General features: G+C 44.6%; 1 protein-coding gene across 2 annotated transcripts in view; it reads left to right on the forward strand.

Annotated features, from left to right (window-relative positions):
- The window catches only part of klhl17 (kelch-like family member 17), a 74,504-nt gene that overhangs the window by 23,527 nt on the left and 27,727 nt on the right, over positions 1–23,250 (forward strand). For both annotated transcript variants that reach the window (XM_059952321.1, XM_059952320.1), the window contains 7 exons: positions 1,195–1,458; positions 5,372–5,493; positions 6,603–6,824; positions 11,704–11,820; positions 12,265–12,478; positions 20,050–20,194; positions 22,343–22,510. In XM_059952321.1, coding sequence (XP_059808304.1) covers positions 1,248–1,458; positions 5,372–5,493; positions 6,603–6,824; positions 11,704–11,820; positions 12,265–12,478; positions 20,050–20,194; positions 22,343–22,510 — 1,199 coding nt within the window. In that variant the 5' untranslated portion in view covers positions 1,195–1,247. The remainder of the gene's footprint in view (positions 1–1,194; positions 1,459–5,371; positions 5,494–6,602; positions 6,825–11,703; positions 11,821–12,264; positions 12,479–20,049; positions 20,195–22,342; positions 22,511–23,250) is intronic.

The raw sequence follows: 23,250 nt of genomic DNA on the forward strand, positions 1-23,250 counted from the left end.
TATTCAGACCACCCTGTCTGGCACCAACAATCATTCCATGGTCAAAGTCACTTAGATCACATTTCTCCCCCATTCTGATGTTTTGTCTGAGCAACAACTGAACCTCTTGACCATGTCTGCATGCTTTTATGCACTGAGTTGCTGTCACATGATTGGCTGATTAGATACTTGTATTAAGGAGCAGGTAAATAATAAAGTGGCCATTGAGTGTACTTACTTTGATAATAAATTTAGTTTTGATTTTTCTTTGTAGCTGTTGCACTTTATTTTGCATTGTTATTGTTTTACATTGTTCTACCTCAATGCACTGCATAATGATTTGATCTGTATGGACAGTATGCAAGACAAAATTTTCAGTGTAACTCAGTACATGTGACAGTAATAATCAACATCATTATGTGCCATGTGGTAAGGCGTGGGCAAAGATAGTCTTATGATCATGATTGTTCTTGGCAAATTTTCCTCAGAAGTGGTTTGCCATTGCCTTTACAAGATGGGTGACCCCAGCCATTATCAATACTCTTCAGAGATTGTCTGCCTGGTGTCAGTGGTCACATAACCAGGACTTGTGATGTCCACCACCTGCTCCCGTTGCTCCACCTGACCCTGATTGGTGGGGAGAGAGGGATGGGTGGAGATGAGCTGGTACTGTGCCTTATCCAAGGGTGACCTGCAGGCTAGTGGAGGGACCTGTCATAAACTGGGAACCGCTTTGTCGAATATCTGCACTCCATAAAAATTCTCTCCCCTTCTCCTCTATTCCCCAATCTGGCCTCTTACCTCTTCTCCCCCAGCTGTTGCCTCCATTTGTCCTATGGTTCACTCTCCTCTCCTGTCAGGTCCCTTCCTCTCCAGCCCTTTATCTTCCCACCCACATGACTTCACCAATCACCTTGGAGCTACCCTCCTTCTACTCCCCCACCTCTTCTTTCCCCTCCCCCCCTTCCTTTCCAGTCCTGAAGAAAAGTCTTGGCCCGAAACGTCAACTGTTTATTAATCTCCGTGGATGCTGCCCAATCTACTGAGTTCCTCCAGCGATTTATATGTATTGCTTTGGAGGGAAGGAGTGCCCTACACATCCTTTGGTGGAGACGTATCTCCACCCGCCACCCGGACAGTAATAAACTAGCTCCAATTCCAGTTCCTTTCATTTTTGATTTAACCCTTAGCTTAAACCTTGCTTCTCGTTCGCAGTGGCTGAGAGCAGAACCATCAAGCGAAGGGGGGGATAAGAGCGGATTCCCAGGATGGAAGGCGGAATGCAGTTACTGAACCGCGACGGACACAGCATCTCCCACAATTCCAAGCGGCACTACCACGATGCCTTCGTCTCCATGAACAGGATGAGGCAGCGAGGGCTACTCTGCGACATCGTGCTGCACGTGGGGAACAAGGAAATCAAGGCGCACAAACTGGTGCTGGCCTCCTGCAGCCCGTACTTCCATGCCATGTTTACAAGTAAGTTCCTTCATTCGGGAAGGTGGGTGGGGAACGTGGGTGTCGCAAAGCATTCAGTTGACTTCAATTAAGCGTTGAAGTGCACACCTCAGACGGCTTCTCATGCTACGTCACATCTACACCAGGACCAGGAGAACCCAAAACAGTTACCTTCCCCAAGCTGTAAGCAGATCAGCACCTCCACCCGTTAATTCAGCCCTCCACACCCCCAACCACCACTACTTTATCATTTCCTGTCGGTCACCTTATGTACAGACCCTCCTGTGGCTAGTGTCGCTTTATGAACTTACAATCAAACTGTGTACAGTATATGATACATAGATAGATACTTTATTGATCCCAAAAGAAATTAAGAGTGTCACAATGGCATTACAAGTGTGCGGGTATACTAATATTTGTATATTTATGTGTTTATATTTATTGTATTTTTTAATATTGTGTTCTTTATCTTATTATTTTTGTGCCGCTTTGTATCCAGAGTACCAATTATTTTGTTCTCCTTCACACTTGTGTACTGGAAATGTCAATAAATAATCTTGAATAAACACCAGAGTTTCTGCAGATGCTGGAAATCCAGAGCAACACACACAAAGTGCTGGAGGAACTCAGCAGGTCAGGTGGAATCAATGGAAATGAATAAACAGTTGATGTTTCAAGCCGTGACCCTTCATCAGGACTGGCTGCTTACACAGTACTGACATGAAACATCAACTGTTTATTCATTTCCATAGATGCTGCCTGACTGCCGAGTTCCTCCAGCATTTTCTGTGCATTACTATAAATGCCCCTGAGAATGTGGTGGACAGCGATTCTATTTTATTTCTTTATTTAGAGATACAGCACAGTAACAGGCCTTTCCGGCCCAGAGAGCCTTGCACCAACCAATCACAATCATGTGATCAATTAACCTACTAACCCGCACGTTTGTATAGCATGGGAGGAAATCCGGAGGAAACCCACTCGTTCATGGGGAGAATGTACAAACTCCTTTCAGCCAGCGACTGGAATTGGACTCGGGGTGCTGGCGGTCTAACAGGGTTAAGTTGACTGCTACACTACTGTGCCGCCTCCTTGAACTGTTGCTTCACAATCGTTAATGGACAGTATCAGCAGCTTGAGGACACGCACTCAATGATTCAGGAACAGCTTTTTCCCCTCTGTCATCCGATTTCTGTACGGAGGACAATGAACCCATGAATACTACCTCGCTACTTTTTGATTTCCATTTTTAGTATGACTTATCTAATTTAACTATTTAATACATACACTCACTGTAATTGACAGTTTTTTTTCTCTATTATTATGTATTGCATTGTACTGCTGCTGCAAGGGCAACGAATTTCATGATATATGCCGGAGATTTAAACCTGATTCCAGTTCTAAATTTCAGAGCCATCTGTACATTCTCCTCATGACTATGTAGGTTTCCTCTGGGTGCTCCGGTTTCCTCCCACAGTCCAAAGACATTCCAGTTAGTAGGTTAATAGGTCATTGTAAATTCTTCTGTGAATAGGATAGTATTAAATAGTTGGGTTGCTAGGCGGTGCAACTCAATGGGTCAGAGAAGGCTATTTCACAATGTTTCTCTTTAATAAATAAATACTGTTTTACAGTGGTAGAGTGAGTGAACTTTGATTTTGTCACAGTATACTACCTTGAGATTCATTTTCTTTCAGGAAAATAAAGAAACATAATGGAATCAATGAAAAACTATTCATAACAAAGATTGACAAACAACCAATGTGCAAAAGAAGTCAAATTGTGCAAATAATGAAAAACTATTCATAACAAAGATTGACAAACAACCAATGTGCAAAAGAAGTCAAATTGTGCAAATAATAAAAAAAAACCAATGTGGTGAACTGCCTGTTGAGTGGGCTACTGTGTCCTATAGAGTTCCAAGCCTTAGCATCTATTGGTGTCTCTGTGCCTGAAACACAGCATGAAAACAGGCCATTCAGCCCATCTATTAGAGACTTATCTGAGTTTACAAGAGGATCTGGGCCAGCTTGGGAATGTTGGATTCTGATGTTTTTAATCCAGGTTTTTTTCTGAAGTCAGAAAAGAGGCTTCACGATCGTTTTGTTAAGAGTTAATAGAACAAAGAAAATTGAAAGTGGACAGTATCAGAAGGGATTGAAGAACCAAAAAGAGGCGAGGCTATATGGTCAGCTCTTTTTATCTCCCTATAAATAACATTCCATTGAAATTTGTAGATGAGTGTCAACCAATCAGATAGCCCCTATTTAAATAATACAATACCAAGAGATGCTTCTAATATCGCACAAATGTAACTGCTCGAGGACACACTGAATAATTATGTTTACAAACTGTGACCACTAGGAAGCATACTAAATGTGTATATAAGTAGTTATATAAAATACAAACAGGTAAATAAATTGTTAAGCTGCAAAGAAAATGACAATTAAATAGTCTAACCCAACAGTAAATAGGCCAGAGAGTGACAAATGGGAATTCAATGCAGACAAGTGCAGGTTTCACACTTAACTGGCACAGGGGATGGTGGGGCTCTGGAAAGTGCTGGAAAACCCAATGGCCTGGGTGTACAGGTGTGCAAAGGCCTTAGGTATATATATATATAGTTAGGGTACCTGACTTCTGCACACTGTATTTGTTAACGTGGGGTGGCGAGCGAGTTTACAAATCTGGCGGGAGCAAAGGGCATTGGGAATGGTAAGGGTGGAGCACGGTGGGAGGGGTGTAGGACAGGTAGCAGAGAAGGAATGACAGGTGAGAGGCGGTGCGGGTACAGATACACCCAGCCCTGAGACAATAGGCAAAGTAATCTGATTCCAAACAACTGGCTTGTTGATCATTACAGAATGTCTCTCTGGTGCTTCCCTCTCCCTCCCCCTTTTCCCAACCATGATTCCTGTCTCCCTGCCCCCTTCCCACTCTCAGTCCACAATAGAGACCCATATCAGAATCAGGTTTATCGTCACTCACACATGTCATGATTTTGTTGTTTTATTGCAGTAGTACAGTGCAATATGTGAAATTACTACTGCAGAGTCTTAGGCACTCTAGCTATATATATGGGATGTGCCCAAGACTGTGGTTACTGAAGGTGAAGAGACAGGATGGTGAAGAAGATATTTGCCTTCATTCATCATGCCACTGAGCACGAGCGTTGGAAATTGTGGTACAGCTGTAAACGATGTTGGTGAGGCTGCACTTAGAAATACTGTGTACAATATAGTGTACTGCACACAACCTCTGCTTTAATATACCCAAAGACTTGGCCTCACAGCCAGCTGCAGTGATGAATTCCACAGATTCACCAGCTTCTGGCTAAAGAAATTCCTCCTACTTTCTGTTCTAAAGGGATATCCTTCTATCCTGAGTCTGTGCCCTATGGTCCTAGACTCACCCACTGAAGGAACAACCTCAACAACCTCTCCCCTCTATCTAGGCCATTCAATATTCGATGGGTTTCAATGAGATAACCCCCCCCCCCCTTCTAAACTCCAGTGAGTACAGGCCTAGAGACATCAAAGCCCTTTTGTTCCTGGAATAATTCTGATGTACCACCTCTGGACCTTCTCCAATGCCAGAGCATTCTTACTTCAATAAGGGGCCGAAAACTCTCACAGTGCTCCAACTGTAGTCTGACCAGTGATTTATAAAGCCTCAGCATCACATCATTAAGCTGAAAATGACCAACTAACCAACAAACTGGTACGTCTTTGGAACGTGGGGGGGATCCGGAGCACATGGACGAAACTAGTGGTCACGGGGAGAACGTACGAACTCCTTACAGACAGCGGCAGGAATTGAACCCGTGCCGCTAGTACTGTAAAGCGTTGCGCTAACCACTACGTGACCATTCCGTCCTGTGTCTTATGGCCTACCTCTGACGTCATCTACTGCTTTCTGTTGGGTCTGTTTGCAGACGAGATGAGCGAAAGTCGCCAAACGCACGTGACGTTACATGACATTGACCCTCAAGCCTTAGAGCAGCTCATACAATATGCCTACACTGCCGAGATTGTGGTGGGAGAGGGTAACGTGCAGGTAGGTCCCTCAATTTCTCCCATGAATTTTTGCGTTTCCTGTGCCGTCTTTAAATCCTTGCAAAAGTTGTATGTTTCACTTATTGTTAAGTTTTTTTTATAACACATGTACATTGAAACACACAGCAACAATGTTCCATTGCCAACGACCAACACAGTCCGAGATGTGCTGGGGGCAGCCTACAAGTGTTGACATGGTTCTGGTGCTAGCATAGCAAACCCACAACTTATAACCTATAAGACCACAATACATTGGAGCAGAATTAGGCCATTCAGCCCATCATGTCTGGTCTGCCAACTCAAATGTCTTTGGAATGTGGGAGGAAACTGGAGTACCCCGAGGAATCCCATACAGTCATGGGGAGGGAGAACACACAGACCCATTAAACAGTGACGGGAATTGAATCTTCATCACTGACACTGTAAAACCTCTCTCCTGGGATTGGAGTACTGTGTATGTGTGGGACCCTCCAAGAGGACCACAACCTTGTGGTTCGGAGAGCCATGTTGACTGGAGTCGGAGCTTTGTGCTTTGGCTCTTGGTAGGGTCATGCATACCAAGTAGGTCAAAGGGAAGAAGCCAGACTAAGAGTGATCCACCGGTCCTCCAGGTTTGGGGGTTCAGTTCAGGACTAACAACCTGACTGGTCAAACAAATTTGTTTGAAGAATCTGAGTGTAATGGTATTCCTGAGTCTCCACCCAGAACCAGCATGTCTGACAGTAGTGAAAACCAAGATGAGAGAAGCCCTGAACATCACCAGAGATGGGGTTTGCTGCCCCAAATGCTATTGTCGTAGCAGGCGGTAAGTATGGGTGGGAACGAGGATCAGGACTTGTTTCACTGTTGTTCTTTTGTTGCTCAGTGTGTTCTATGATATTCTACTGAGCATTATGGGTACGCTGTCTTGGTGCTGGAACGGGTGGCAACACTTGCGGGCTGCCCCTAGCGCCGCCTTGGATGTGCTGGTTGTTAACGCAAGTGACACTTTTCACTGTAGGTTTGGATGTACGTATGATAAATAAATCTGAATCTGAAGCAATTGCTTTAGAAGTGTAAGATCCAGTTGTACTTGTTAGCCTGGGATGATGTTATCCACCGTCCCTCTAGACCCTGCTCCCTGCGGCGAGCCTGCTCCAGCTGAATGGAGTCCGTGACGCCTGCTGCAAATTCCTGCTGAGCCAGCTCGATCCGTCCAACTGCTTAGGGATCCGGGGGTTTGCTGACACTCACTCCTGCAGTGACCTGCTGAAATCCGCACACAAGTACGTGCTCCAGCACTTCGTGGAGGTTTCCAAGACTGAGGAGTTTATGCTGTTACCACTCAAACAGGTTCGTGTTTCCAGTTACTCCCTTTTTGTTAATCACTGTTTTGTGCAATTTTGATTGGGGCGGGTTGGCTCTGCGGCCTGCAGTCAATGAATGACACAGTGATAGGTTGAACTAAACTGAACATTCCTAGACTGGTTTGATGTTTCATATTATATGTGTTTTTTGTTTGGGTTTTGCTGTTTGCGTGATTGGGTCTTTTTTTTTGCCCATTAGGTGTTTGATGTTTTCCTTGAACAGATTCCATGGGGTTTCATTGTTTCGTGGCTGTCTATAGAAAGATGAATCTCAAGGTTGTGTACTGCACACATACTTTGATATAAGTGAACTTTGAATCTTTGAATAAACAGTCAGGAATGAGGGTTAGGGTGTTAATATATAGGCAGTGGGAAATCTATCCCTCTTGAGTTTATTGATCTTCATAATCAGTGTGACATTGATTCAGCCCACACCTTCATTAACCTGATCCAACCCCACTTGCATTTCTTGCGATCTGTATTCAATACTCAAGTATCTTGGCTTCTCTCAGGACTCTAAGGGTTAGGGTTAGGGTCAGGGTAAGACTGTGACTGTGGGTCACAGACACAAGGATTAGGTTTGAGGTAATGACACAAGGATAGGACACACACGAGGATTGAGGTATGACATGGGAACAAAGGTTAGGGTCAGGGTGAGGATGGGAGGATTGCGCATGCACGCACGTGCATACACACACACGGGTCAGGGGGAAGGTGAGGATATGAGGATGGGACACAAATAAGGATTGAGCTCAGGGTAAGGATGTGTCTGTGGGACACAGCAACGAGTGTCTGGATAAGCAATATGAGCGTAGGGCACACACAAGGGTCAGGGAGAGGACAAAGGGACGGGGATTAGGTGGATAGACTGAAAGTCAAAGCATGAGAGCAGACACCCGGGTTAGAACACAAGGACGTGACACAGGAAGGTTTCAATAGGTACATTTAATGTCAGAGAAATGTATACAATATACATCCAGAAATTCTTTTTCTTCGCAAACATCCACAAAAGCAGAAGTGCCCCGTAGAATGAATGACAGTTAAAACATTAGAATCCCAAAGCCCTCCTGCAGATCCCCCCTCCCACGCACAAGCAGCAGTAAGGCAATGACCAGCAAAAAGCATCAGCACCCTCCACCGAGCACTCGTGTGCAGCAATGCATCAATAAAGACACAGACTTGGAGTACCCCAAAAACTACTCGTTCACCCGGTAATTCGACATACCACACACGCTCTCTCCCGAATAAGGGAAAAAGAAGTGCTCCCATTTAACAGTGAGAGGAGAGCCATAACAAACAACTTGCTGATTTATGATGTTAAAATCTCTTGCTTTGCTTTTTCCAAGCTCTGTGCCCAGTGAGTCGGCCCCAGGGCTCGGGTCTCTGGACACACAAACCACAGCAGCTAACCCGTTGCTCCCGATGTTCCGTGTTCTCCCGCGATGCCTCCGTCAGGGGCAACGGCCTAGAATCAGCACAGCTCCAGAGTCGTGGAAAGTTGAAGACATGCTCGACTTCCAGGCCACTTCCTTGGTATATCAAAAAGTGGCCAGCCGTAAAGCTCTGAGAGCAATCCCAATCCCGCAAAGAGCTGAAGTCAGCGAATAACTCCAGGTCAGGGTTTTCAGAAGAACCTTGAAAAGGAAACAAAAGATCAAAGATAGAAAAAGAGCTGTTTCCAAAAACACAAGCAAAGGAGTCACCTTTTAGCATCATCTTGACATCACTCTGCCTCCAGAATAAATTAGCACTAAAGTACAAGATCTCAGGCACAAAGGTTAGGATTAGGACTGTTAGGGCATGAGCAGTAACATAAAGGTGAAGGTTAGGACACAAGAATTTATGCATACAGGTCAGCTGATCAAATGGGTTCCAGCAAGATGGTGCCCAGGACCAATGGTGACATCTTGTAGATAGTTTATATAATAGCTTGGTATTCTTCTTCTAAATATACTTTTTCTGCATTGCGATTGGTGCAGGCTGTAATTTCCCTTTTGTGAATGTATTTTTGGGCCAACTGAACGATCTGGCACTTCAGCGATCTCCTGGGGTAGTGGTAGAATACGAACCCGTGGTCGGTTCCATTACTCCATGCTGATTAATGTGGCGAGCAAGATTAAGATCGACGAGGACGAGAGAGGAAAACGAGGAGTTGTTCAGTGCAGTCTGCCTGTGCTTGACCAGTCTCCCTCTTGCTGTTGCCAGAGGAGGACGCAGGAGTCTTGCGTCCCATGCTAGAAGGTTTGATTGTCTCGGCAGCTCACAGCTGTGGACTCAGTTTTGGGGACTCTGCAGTTTGATGGCTAATGTTCTGTGTGATATTTGTTTGCTCTTTTGCTGTTTACATGATTTGTTCTTTTTTTTTTACATGTTTGACCGATTTGTTGTGTGGGGGGTTTTTATTTAAATGCATCAAAGGTGTTTCTTTGTTTTATGGCTGTCTGCAAAAAAAATCTCAGGGTTGTATAATGTATACATACTTCGATAATAAATGTACTTTGAATTTTGAATAGAAAATTTAGTGTGAGGCTGTAGACACAGGTTAGGGATAGGGGACAATTTTTTTTTTGCTGTTTTTGAGTAGATTGTTTGGGATGATCAATTGTGACTGGGATGCCTTGGCGAAGAATGGACCTGCAGCCTACAGCACGGAGCTCAACTGAATTAAACTGAATACCGCCGGTTTGATGTTTGACATTCTATGCAATGCTCGCTCACTTTTTGCTGATTGCGCAATTTGTTCTTTTTCTTGCACGTTGAGTGTCTGATGTTTACCTGAACAGGTTCCATGGTGTGTCTTTGTTTCGTGGCTGCCTGTGGGAGGATGAATCTTGGAGTTGTATTCTGTAAATATACATAATAAATGTACTTTAAATCTTTGAACATTCCTAAATACAAGGACCTGCACAGAAGGATTGGGGTTACGATACAAAAAGTAGGGTTGGGGTCCAGTGACACATTGACACAGGGCCCAGCCACAAGAGTTCAAGTGACCATACAAGCTTGCGAACACACGGTTGGAACCAAAGTTTGGAGAATGTATCTGCATTCTCTCTGTAGTTTGAGGTTATCTTTTAATATTTTTTTAGATTGTCACCAGTGTTTTACCCCATGGTGACATGAAGTTGGATTGTTGTGAAAATCTTCAGATGTCCCTCAGGAAAGAAAGTCTGTAAAACCCACCTCACTGGGCCTATATGACTCCTGACCCACACCACAAGGTTCTGGAGCAGTTATGACCCCTCAATCAGAGAGGATAATTTCACTCAGCCAGATACTGCAAACACTTTGTAGGGATCTGTTTTCACTTTGAGTCTTTTTCTGTTGATCAGTGTCAAAGTAAAAGCCAAATTAAATTCATTGTGATTCAACGTAAAACAGTAAAACGTGAAAACTTCTGGGGGGGGGATGAATAATTATTCTAGGCATTGTAGTTTCTATTGTCTTTTAACACTGGTGTTATGAATAGTGAATGTTCTTGCAAATAAGGAATTCAAATATACACCGCTTACCAAATGCTCAATATCCATAATTGCTAGTAAATTCTGGATAAAAATGGGCTTCCTCTGTTTAGATTTCAGAAGAGAGTGGTGACAGGGCCATGCTGCTTTTCTTGTGCAAAAGTAAAATAAGATATGTTTGAGCAGTAAATGTTCTGAGTCCAGTTATTGGTGATGATAGGATGGACAGTAAATGATGGCACTGCCCACAAAATCCACATCTCATAAGTTAACATATTTATAAATAAAAGAATTACAGGCAGTCCCTGGGTTACGAACGAGTTCCGTTCCTGAGTCCGTCTTTAAGTTGGATTTGTACGCAAGTCGGAAGAAGCACACCTGGTAGTATTTAGTGTCAGTTAGTCAAACGTTTGTCTTAGTGTATAGTACAGTATATATTTTACCTTTCTATGCATATAAAACACTTAAGAAATGTATGTATTCCAATAATTAAACCACTGTGGTGCTTAGTAATAATTGTAGCTTTCATCGGGGCAGGGCCTTTCCCATGCTCCTTTATTCTCACTTTATCCTTTGTCCTTTAAAATTGTTCCGATCGTTGACCGACTGTAGCCTAATGCTTTTCCAATGACCGACGACATTTCACCTCTTTCCAAACGCTTTATTATTTCCACTTTATTTTCAATCGTTATCATTTCCCGTCAGTAGAACAGAAACACTGAGCAGTGGCTCCCAAGGACCACTGCACTGAATTCCCCAGGTCCTAAACTCCACCGCACTGAGACGGGTTAAATGGGATAAGTGGGGGCTGCGCTGGGTTTGGGTATTTGATCCTTCACAATATTCCGCGTGGAAATTTAAACTGGAGGTGGCAGTGTTTTTTTTTACGAGGTCGAGTTGCAAGCTCGACATCAACTCAGCACGGATGATATGGGAGTCGCGGCAATGACTTAAAATGGCAGACGGTGTCGCGATCCGACTTAAAATGGCGGACGGCGTTCTCCTTCCTTGGTTCGTAAGTACGAGTTTGTCCGTAAGTCGGATGTTCGTAACTCGGGGACGGCCTGTACCGTATTTGCTTACAATTTTTCCAGTCTCAAAGCAACTTCTCAGTTTTGGATGAGATGTTACTGATTTATTTTTATTATTGTTTCTCTCTTTTTGTATTTGCACAGTTTCTTGTCTTCTGTGTTCTGGTGGAACGCCCGAGTTGGTGTGATCTTTCATTGACTCAAGAACATGAATCTCAGGGTTGTTATATAGTGACATATTAGTAGTTTTGATTATAAATTTACTTTGAATTTTGAGAGGGGAGGACAGAGGAGAAGGCTTAAGCCACACAGTCACAATGTCAAAAAGGGATCTTTCTGTGCTGTATTGGAATAATTTTTCCTTGTTTTACAGGTGCTTGATCTTATTTCCAGTGACAACCTGAATGTCCCTTCAGAAGAAGAGGTCTACAGGGCTGTGCTGAGCTGGGTCAAACATGATGTGGATAGCAGACGCCAGCATGTCCCTCGAGTAAGGAACCGAATCAAATGATTATCCCTGCCAACAAGTGTACCATCTGTTGTCTCACTTACTGAATATCCAAAGGGCTAGATAGAGTGGACATGAAGAGAATGGTTCCATTAGTGACCAGCGGCACAGCCTCAGAATAGAGGGGCGTCCATTTAGAAAAGAGATGAGGAGGAATTTCTTTAGAAAGAGGGTGGTGAAGCTGTGGGATTATTTGCCATAGGTGGCTCTGGAGGCCAAGTCATTGGGGATATTTAAAGCTGGGGTTGATAGGTTCTTGATTAGTCTGGGCATCAAAGATCATGGGGAGAAAGTAGAATAGGTTTGGGAGAGGTAAGTGAGCCATGATGGAAAGGTGGAGAAGACCTGATGGGTCAAACGGCTGAATTCTACTCCTTCACCTTATATTCTTACAAAAACTGACTAAGTTTCTGTGAATTCCCACAGCTGATGAAGTGCGTGCGCCTGCCTCTGTTGACCCGGGATTTCCTGATGAGTAACGTCGACACGGAACTGCTGGTCAGGCACCACTCTGAGTGCAAAGACCTCCTCATCGAGGCTCTGAAGTATCACCTCATGCCCGAACAGCGCGGAGTCCTCAGCAACACCAGAACCAGACCTCGACACTGTGAAGGTGCTAGCCCTGTTCTTTTTGCAGTCGGTAGGTATGCCTCTCCTAAGTTCTAACTCGTTAATCAAGTTTATGTTTAACTTTACTGTTAAGGATTAGCCTCATTTGTCACGTTTACATTGAAACATACAATGAAATGCGTCAAATCAGCGAGGATCGTGCTGAGCAACCCACAAGTGTCACCACCCTTCCAGCACCAACGTAACATGCCCACAACATACAAACCCAAATCTGCATGTCTTTAGATTCTGGGGGGAGCCCTCGTGGTCGGGGAATGAACGTACAAACTCCTGAAAGACAGCCCCAGGAAATGAACCCTGTTACACGTGGTGCTAATCATGATGCTAGTGTTGCCACACACAGATTTATCTAATTTACTTCTATTGAAATCTTGTTTGGCTCTGGGTTCTGTGTGAATTCAGTAACCGTATTTTGCCAATAATGGTACGTAGACAAAGGCGGTAGGGGAGTGTAGTGGTTAGCATAATGCTACTACATAGTAGTCAATGCTGACGGCTGTGCTGTCACGTTGCCCTAATAAGGACGCACTGGAGCGTAGTAGTGTTGTCTGAACGCACACCTCGGTGGAGACCGTCCTTTCATTGCCCTTAACGGTGTTGTTCCTCAAAGCATTGTGGGAATGCTATGTTGGCACTGGAGTGTGTGGTGACACTTGTGGGCTGCCCCCAGCACACCCTTGGGTTGTGATGCTTGTTAACACAACTGACATGTTTCACTGTATGTTTTGATGTGCAGCCCTGTGCAAAAGTCTTAGGCACAGAGTTCTGGAGAGGAGAGGGAGTTTGTGAATCTGGCGGGAGCAAATGATGTTGAGAATGGTGAGGGTGGAGCATTGTGGGAGGGTTGTGGGACAGGTGGCAGAGAAGGAGTGCCAATGGCAGAGTGCAGACACACCCAGACCTGAGACACCAGGCAAGGTCATTCTATTCCAAACCATTGATTTATTGATCATTACAGAATGTCTCTCTGGTGCTTCCCACTCCTTTCCCCTTATCCAAACCATGATACCCTCTCCCTGCCCCCTTCCCACTCTCAGTCCACAATAGAGACCAATATCAGAATCAAGTTTATCATCACTCACACACGTCATAAAATTTCCTATTTTTATTTGGTAACAGTACAATACAAAGCATAAAATTACTACAGGACTATACAAAAGTCTTAGGCACCCTAAGAGATTTGTAAATACTGTACATATGATAAATAAATGAATCTGAAGCCTGGAAGTCAAAGCACAATGACAGAAGCCTGGAGAATGGAGACTGGACGCCTGTCCCTGGAGTGTGTGCATCAGTGTGTGTGTGCACGTGTGTGTGTGTGTGTGCAGGTGTGTGTTTAAAAGGGTTTGTTTTGCTGTAATTCTGTTGCTTGTTGTGTTCCATGTTGGGAATAGAAGGTGTGGTGCCACTTGCGGGCTACCCCCAGCACATCCTCGTGTCACATTGGTTTTTAACTGAAATGATGCACTTCACCGTGTGATCATGTACACGCAATAAATAAATGAATCTGAATGTTTTAAATTGTAAATCGGGAGCCTTATAGCAAACAGTAGTCAAGGTGATTCGGACAGGTGGGGCTCGTCAGCCGTGGTCGGCAACTCATCAGGGAGAAGGAAAACTCTGATCTCAACTCTCCGCTGCCTTGCAGCTGCACCCAGTCATGAGGAAGGCATTGAGAGTAAACCCTGAGAGGAAAATCTGGAGCTGAGTCCCTAAGGCGGTCGAGTTCTACATTGAGTTCAACGCTGACTGGCCGCCCCTGTGATGCTGCTGGTGCCAAACTGTATTGCTCCCTGCCGTTCCTTTGGATTCATGAGCTGTGTGAAGCCTGCTGCATGGGCAATAGCTTGCTCTCAATGTCATACTGCCCCAGCATGCATATACGTAAAAAGCTAGGACACAACATCCATTGTTAACCCTGACCAACAGAGGCCTCTCGGAGCCAAGCTGAAGTGGAATTAATTAAGGTGGACTTGCCAAGTTTTAACTGCTGCAAAGTAAGGTTGCCTGAGGTCAGGGAGAGGTTAACGGCACTTGGTGAGGCAGGTTTCCAGATTGGTTGTCACGTGCCAGGTGCTCTCTGCTGGTCGGAAGCAAACAGCGCGATGTTACAGATTCCTCTGCTCTTTGTGCATTATTGTTGTCTGCACTCAGTGTGACGGGTGCTCCCAGATGGAGGAACAGACAAGTACTGGTGGATGCTGCCATATCTATTGGGAACAGGCCACGGGCGGGTGAACACTCTGCCTGCTCCCAGTTACTACAGCGTGCAAGCAAGGATAATTGTGACTCCCGTGAATCGGCCGACCGGAGGAAGAGATAAAACGGAGAGATTAATTAGCTGTCAGTCTGCAGGGTGGCAGAAATAGGAGGTGTAAAAACCCTCTTTATGGGACTGGTTCCCAGCAGCTTTTTAAAAACAGAGCTGCTGACTAAACCTGAGAGTGGCCTCCTCTTCTGTTGTGATGAGGCCACTCTCATGTTGGAGGAGCAACACCTCATATTCCAACTAGGTACCCTCCAACCTGATGGCATGAACACCGATTTCTCCAACTTCTGGTCATTTCCAGGCCCCCCCCCCCCCCACCCCTCCACTTCCATTTCACAACTCTGGCCTCTTACCTCACCTGCTCATCTCCTTCCCTTTCTCCTGTGATCCCCTCTCCTCTCCTATCAGATTCCCTCTTCAGTCCTTTACCTTTTCCACCAATCATCTCCCAGCTTCTTACTTCATCCCCCACTCCCCACTCAAGCACCTTCTCCTATCACCTTCTAGCGAGTCCTCCTCCTCCTCCCCCCATCTTTTTATTCTGGCTACTTCCTTTCTTTCCAGTCCTGATGAAGGGTCTCAGCCTGAAACATCAACTGTGTATTCCTCTCCATTGATGCTGCCTGACCTGCTGAGTTCCTCCAGCATTTTGTGTGTGTTGCTCCAGATTTCCAGCATCTGCAGAATGTCTTGTGTTTATGATCTGCTGATTGAATGACCTCATGCACCCAGATTTAGATTTGTGTCTCAATGGCTTTCATTGAGCTGCCTTTCTGCCTCCAAACCACAGAACCTTGTGCTTGTTCCCTGAATAGAACATGAGCAAGCCCTTTGACCCACCATGCCTGAGAGGAATACAGAAAGAGAGAAGTTTTATTTGTCGTATGTACACTCAGGAGCCACTTTATCAGGTACCACTTGTATCTAATAAAATGGCCGCTGAATGTATGTTCGTGGTCTTCTGCTGCTGTAGTCCATCCACTTCAAGGTTCGGCGTGTTGTGCATTCAGAGACGCTCTTTTGCACACCACTGTTGTAACGTGTGGTTATTTGAGTTACTGTCACCTTCCTGTCAGCTTGAACCAGTCTGGCTATTCACCTCTGACCTCTCTCATTGACAAGGCATTTTCACCCACAGAACTGCCACTCACTGGATGATTTTTTTGTTTTTCACACCATTCTCTGTAAACTCCAGAGACTGTTGTGTGTGAAAATCCCAGGAGATCAGCAGTTTCTGAGATGCTCAAACCACCCCATCTGGCACCAACAATCATTCCATGGTCAAAGTCACTTGAATCACATTTCACCCCATTCTGATGCTTGGTCTGAACAACAACTGAACCTCTTGACCATGTCCGCATGCCTTAATGCATTGAGATGCTGCCACATGATCGACTGTTTAGATGTCTGCATTAACGAGTATGTGTACCTAATAAAGTGGCCACTGAGTGTGCATCGAAACATACAGTGAAATGCAAAGATTCACAGACTTTGTGTGAAGAACATTTCACCTCACCTTAGTCATCCCCACCTCTACTTATCCCAGAAATAATTTAAATGACGTAGTGATTGAGGAAAGGCTGTTGTTTCACCAATGTTTCATCTGCAGGTTCTGTTTTGTCATTGGGTAGTGGAGAAATTGTTGTTCCAGAATCTTCTTGGCAACACGTCTGGATATCCCAGGATTGAAATATTTGAAGATTTCAAGATCCATTTTAACTTTATTTGTCATATGTACATTGGAACACAAGGTGAAATCGGTTAGTTGCACCAATGACCAACACAGCCCGAGGGTGTGCCAGGGGCAGCCCGCAAATGTTGCCTCACTTCCAGTGCCAACATAGAATGTCTACAACTCACTAACCCTGACCCATAGTTGTTTGGATTCTGGTCCAATTAACCTACCAGCCTGTACATCTTTGGAATGCGGGAGGGAACGAAAGCACCCAGAAACAAGGGGAATTTTCAAACTACTTACAGACAATGGCAGGAGTTGAACCCCAACTGCTGGCACTGTAAAGCATTCCACCAACCCAGGGGCTCCAGCCCTTTTTCATGCCGTGGACCTCTAACAATAACCTAGGGGTCTGTGGACCCCGGATTGGGTATCTCGTCGCCTAACCACTACGTTGCCATGCAGCCCTTGGTTCAAGGTGACCTGTGTGGAGATGCCAGGGAATATAATGCAGCCTAAGCATCCCAGTAAGGAAAAGGCACTCCCATGTCTTTGTGCAGCCTTACTAGTAGTAACTAGCCAGGAAAGCTGTGGTGCAGATGAATGCCTTTTGGCCCATCTATGTCAGCTACAAAGGGATTTTAGTTGTCTCTTCTGCCCAGTTCTACAGCCCAGCTAGTCAGGGTTCTTTAAGAGCTCCGTGAGGACTTTTTAAAGAGTTTACCTTTCATCCACTCTTTCAGACTTTCAGAGCCTCACTCTCTCCCACCACTCTTCAAATGAAATATCATTTTTCTTTTTCATACTCCCTCAGAATCTTCTACCTGTTAACTTCGACTCTATCCCCCCCCCCCCCCCACAGTTACTGGCTTCCCTACAGGGGGAAGCCATATGGGACATTGTCAAAGTTCAGTGGAAGAAATCTGCAGTCCCTACTTGGCCTCCAGACACATCAGTGAGATTTCTGTAAACTCCACTCTGAACAGCACAACAAGTCCACTCAGTTGAACTGTAGCAGCTGAGGTAAGGGCCATGGTGGTTCAGGTGCAGGAGTCCTATCCAAATCCTCGAGGGCAGGGAGAGATAATTCAAAGTAAATTCATTATGGAAGTACATGTATGTCTCCACATACTATCCTGAGATTTGTTTTCTTGTGGGCATTCACAGAAAATACAAAGAAACACAATAGAAATAATGGGAGACCTGCACACAACAGGACGGGCAAACAACCAAAGTGCAAAAGATAACAAATTGTGCAAATACAAAAAGGAAAAAAAGCTAACAAATTAATATAAATAAACAATAAATATCAAGAATATAGGAGGACAATGAGATGACAGGCAATAGATGTTGGACTGGTCAGAAGTATCTGACCCTGAGAAATAACATTTTTAAAAAAAATACGTTCTTCTTTCTGCCTATCAATACTGCTGGATAGAATGAGACTATGACAATCTTGCGATAACCCCCACACAATGTTTCAACAGTCAGATCAATATATATTGGACAGTGTCCATGGGACCTTAAATTTCCCCCCCCCCCCCCATATTCTTTGAGTCACCGTAATTGGTTGTTCCTTGGCCAATCTACCTACAGGTCTACTTGTCTTGATGAAAGGTCTCGGCCTGAAACTTCGACTCTTTATTCCTCTTCATATTTGCTGCCTGACCGGCTGAGTTCCTCCAGTATTTTGTGTGTGTTACTTTGTGACTTCTTATAAATGGTCTTTACCTCCTCCAGGAGGTAACACACACAAAATACTGTGTGAGTACTGTGTGCCATTCTGGAGGAGGTAAAGACCATTTATAAGAATGTTGCCAGGATTCGAGATCCTGAGTTATCAGAAGATGTTGGGTAGCGGAGTGTAGGAGAGTGAGGGGTTGTCATTATAGAGGTGTATAAAATAATGATAAACACGAGAAATTCTGCAGGTGCTGGAAGTGCAGAGCAACACACACAAAATGCTGGAGAAACCCAGACGGTCAGGCAGCATCTATGGAAATGAATAAACAGTTGAAATTTCAGGCTGAGACCCTGCTTCAGGAACTGAGTGAAAATGCACAGTCCTAAAAGATTAGCTTTACTTGTCACATATACACTGAAGCATACAGCAAAATGTGTTGTTTCCCATTAAGTCAAATCAAATCAAATCAGCAAGAATTGTGCTGGGGGCAGCCTGCAAGAGTCGACATGCTTCTGGCACCAACATAGCTTCCCCACAACTCCCTAACCCCTACCCGTCCTGTATGCCTTTAACAAGTGGGAAGAAACCAGAGCACCTGGAAGAAATCCAGGTGGGAATTGTACCCTGATTGTTGATCGCTGGTGGGTGTTGTAAAGCAACGCACTAAACACTACACTACTGTGTCACCACCCCCACCCCCCACCGGGTCTTTTGGGGAAATCAGCAACTAGGGGTCATAGGTTGAAGGTGAAAGGGGAAGGATTTAAAAGGGATCTAGAGGTAACTTCTGCACATGGAATGTGGTGTGTGTATGGAATGAGCTGCCAGAGAAAATAATTGAGGCAGTTGCAAAAATGTATAAAAGGTACTTGGACGGGTACATGGATAGGAAAGGTTTAGATGGGTATGGGCCAAATATGGGCAAATGAGACCAGCTTAGATGGGCATCCTGGTCAACACTGACCAGATGGGCCAAAGGGCCTCTTTCCTTAATGCATTACTGCTAAACTCTGTATGAATTAAGCTGGAGAGGGTGTAGAAAAGATTCACAAGGATGCTGCCAGGACTGGAGGGCTTCTGTTAGAAGGAGAGGCTGGATAGGATGAGACTGTCTTCCCCAGAGCAAAGGAGATCGACACCATAGAGTGTTTTATAAAATCATGAGGGGTGTTAGGGTGAATAAACACAGCCTTTTTTTCCAAAGATAGGGAATCTAAAATTAGAAGGCAAATGCTTAAAGTGAGGAGCGAAAAGTTTAAAGGGGGCCCCGAGGGAAAGTGGTGGGAGTATGGAATGAGCTACCAGATGCTGAGGCAGATTCAGTTTCAGATTTATATTTCACATGTATATCGGGTGAGTGTTAGAGTCCGGGAGACCATGATGGTGGCGGTGAACCACTGCGGACAATACTTCTATCGAAAAATACTGAGAAATACATCATTTGCATTAACAACCTAAGGAGGCAGGCACAGTTACATTCAAAAGGTATTTGGATGATGTATGAATGGGGAGATGTTTATTCATTAATTTATTTAGAGATAAAGCATGGAACAGTCCTACCAGCCCTTCAAGCCACACCAACCAGCATCCCAACCCGCCAGCAACTTAGTCTAATTTACAATGACCAACCAACCTACTAACCGGTACATCTTTGCAGTGTGGCAGGAAGCGAGAGGAAATCTTCAGGAAGGAAAATACAAACTTGCTTACAGGCATTGTCAGAATTGAATTCCGAACTCTGACACCCCGAGATGTAGTGATATCATGCTAACTGCTACGCTACAGTGGCACTGAAATGGGACTGCCCCAGAAAGGTGCCTTTGCCAGACTGGATGAGTTGGAGGTTAACTGTCCGACATCTATTAGCACCACAGCTCTGTCAATGGAGCAGTGTTGGACACCGGGTGCAAGTGGGGATCTTGTTAACTATAGGGGCGATGTCTCTGTTTGCAGGTGGCGGCAGTCTGTTTGCCATCCATGGAGACTGTGAAGCGTATGACACCAGGACAGACCGGTGGCACATGGTGGCCTCGATGTCCACGCGACGAGCACGGGTTGGTGTGGCCGCGATCGGCAACGGACTGTACGCAGTAGGGGGGTAAGGAATCACAGAAACAGCTTGCAGGGTGTGGACGCAGTCCCAGGCCTAAAGTCCTGGACAGGCCGGTTCCCTCTTGTGGGAGAATCCAGAACAATGGTCACTGATTTAAGTGGTTGCCCATTCAAGACAGAGATAAGTAAGTTTTTTTTAATTCTTTCAGGGTGATAAGTCATTATAACTCTTCCTCAGTGGGTGATGGGAACAGAGCCTGTGAATACATTTAAAACATACCCAGTGGCCACTTTATTAGGTACAGGTGTGGAACCTGCTGTGGTCTTCTGCTGCCATAGATCATCCACTTTGAGATTCAATGTATTGTGCGTTCAGAGATGCTCTTCTGCACACTACTTTTGTAATGTGTAGTTATTGGAGTTACTGCCACTTTCCTGTCAGCTTAGGCAATAAAATATAGGAGCATAATTAGGCCATTTGGCCCATTGACTGCTCAACTATTCCATTATGGCTGATGTTTAATCCTTCTCAAACCCATTCTCCTGCCTACTCCCCTTAAACTTTGATGCCCTGATTAATCAAGTATCTATCAATTTCCACCTTAAATATACCCAATGAGTTGACTGCTCGACCGCCTGTGGCAATGAATTCCACAGATTCACCAACCTCTTGGTAAAGGAATTTTTTTCAAAGATCATTACTAATGCCTTCACAATCTCTTCAGCTACCTTTTTCAGAATCTGGGGTGTAGTCCATCTGGTCCAGGTAACTTATCTACCTTTTGTCCCCTGACACTCACATTTCTAGCGTTTCTTTAGTGTCTTCTACAGTGAAAAATGAAGCAAGATGCTCATTCAGTTTCTCTGCCATTTCTTTGTCCCCTATTACTGTCTCTGCAGTGTAATTTTCCAGTGGTCCACTCTTGTCTCTCCTTTACTCTTTATATATTTGAAAAAAACTCTTTGTATCCTCTTGTATATTATTGGCTATCTTATCTTCGTATGTCATCTTTTCTCTCCTTATGTTTTTATTAAGTTGTCGTCGGTTAGTTTTTAAAAGCTTCCCAATCCTCTACCATCCCACTAATTCTTGCCATATTATATTCCGTCTCTTTAGCTTTTATGGTATCTTTGACTTCCCTTGTCAGCCACGTTTGCGTCATCCTGTCTTCAGAATACTACTACTGTCATGGCCTAGATGATAGGGATATTGCCTTCTTGAGGCATGGCTTCCTGTAGATACCATCGATGGTGGGAAGGAATGTGCCTGTGATGTACTGGGCAGAGTCTGGTACTCTCACTACAAAATTTATCAGTGAAGAAATATACAGAATTTGTTATTGTTTAATTCAATTTGTTATTGTATGTGTAAACTGTAAAACAGGACTTAAAAACTCCACACAATTAGCGCCAGAGGTGAGGATCAAACCCAGATCTCTGGTCCTATGAGACAGTGACTCTACCAGCTGCACCACTCTGCCACCATGCTCTGCAGGGAGGAGTGACTCCCAGGGCAAATGATCAACCCTCTTCCATTACCCATAAGACACAAGAGCAGCATTAGGCCATTTGGCCCATCAGGTCTGCTCCATCATTCCATCATGGCTGGTTTGTTATCCCTCCTGCCTTCTCCCCATAATCTTTGACATTCTTACTAATCTAGAACCTATCAACTCCGCTTTAAAGATATCCAATAAATTGTCCTCCACAGCTGTCTGTCGCAATGAATTCCACAAATTCATCTCCCTCTGGCTAAAGAAATTCCTCCTCACCTTTCTTCTAAAGTGATGTCCCTCTATACTGAGGATGTGTCCTCTTGTCCTAGACTTCCCCACGTTTGGAAATATCATCTCCATGTCCACTTTATCGAGGCCTTTCAATATTTGATAGGTCTCAATGAGATCCCCCTTCATTCTTCAAAACTCTAGTGAGTACTGGCCCAGAGCCTTTAAACATTCCTATATTAACCCTTTAATTCCTGGGATCATTCTTGTGAACCTACTCCAATGCCAATACCTGCTTTCTTAGATGGGGGCCTAAATATTCCAAGTGTGGTCTGACCAATGCCTTGTAAAGGCACAGGGGAACCATCATGAACAGGCGGCATTTTGCCTGATGAGCAGGGTACCAGCATAAAGGGCTCTAACTCCCATGCAGTTTTGACAATTCCCTTTGCTGACCTCTCTTCACCCAGGTACGACGGCACTTCCGACCTGTCGACTGTTGAATCCTATGATCCTGTCACCAATTCCTGGCAACCAGAGGTAGCCATGGGGACCAGGCGGAGCTGTCTTGGTGTGGCGGTACTGCACGGCTTGCTCTATGCTGTGGGTGGCTATGATGGTGCATCGTGTTTAAACAGGTATTTGCAAGAGCCTTGTTGTAAGAATCAGAATTGGGTTTATTATCACTGATATGTTGTAAAATATACCAAAAATGATAATATATGTGTGTATATATATATATATATATATATATATATATATATATACAACTGATCTTTGACCCTTCCTGATGAAGGGTCTTGGCCCGAAACATTGCTTGCTTATTCCCATCCATAGATGCCTTTGCCCTGTTGCCTGACCTGCTGAGTTCCTCCAGCACATTAGAAACACAGAAAACCTACAGCACAATACAGGCCCTTCGGCCCACGAAGTTGTGCCAAACATGTCCCTACCCTAGAAATTACTAGACTTCCCCATAGCCCTTTGTTTTTCTAAGCTTCACATACCTACCTAAAGGTCTCTTAAAAGACCCTATCGTATCCGCCCCCACCAACGTTGCTGGCAGCCCATTCCATGCACTCACCACTCTCTGAGTAAAAAACTTACCCATGACATCTCCTCTGTACCTACTCCCCAGCAGCTTAAACCTATGTCCTCTTGTGGCAACTATTTCAGCCCTGGGAAAAAGCCTCTGACTATCCACGTGATCAATGCCTCTCATCATCTTATACACCTCTATCAGGTCACCTCTCATCCTCCGTCGCTTCAAGGAGAAAAGGCTGAGTTCACTCAACCTGTTTTCATAAGGCATGTTCCCCAATCCAGGCAATTGTGTAATGTGTGCATGTTTTGTACGGTGTGTTGCTGCCACATTATT

This window comes from Hypanus sabinus, chromosome 27 (assembly GCF_030144855.1).
Source record: "Hypanus sabinus isolate sHypSab1 chromosome 27, sHypSab1.hap1, whole genome shotgun sequence".
Taxonomy (NCBI): Eukaryota; Metazoa; Chordata; class Chondrichthyes; order Myliobatiformes; family Dasyatidae; genus Hypanus; species Hypanus sabinus.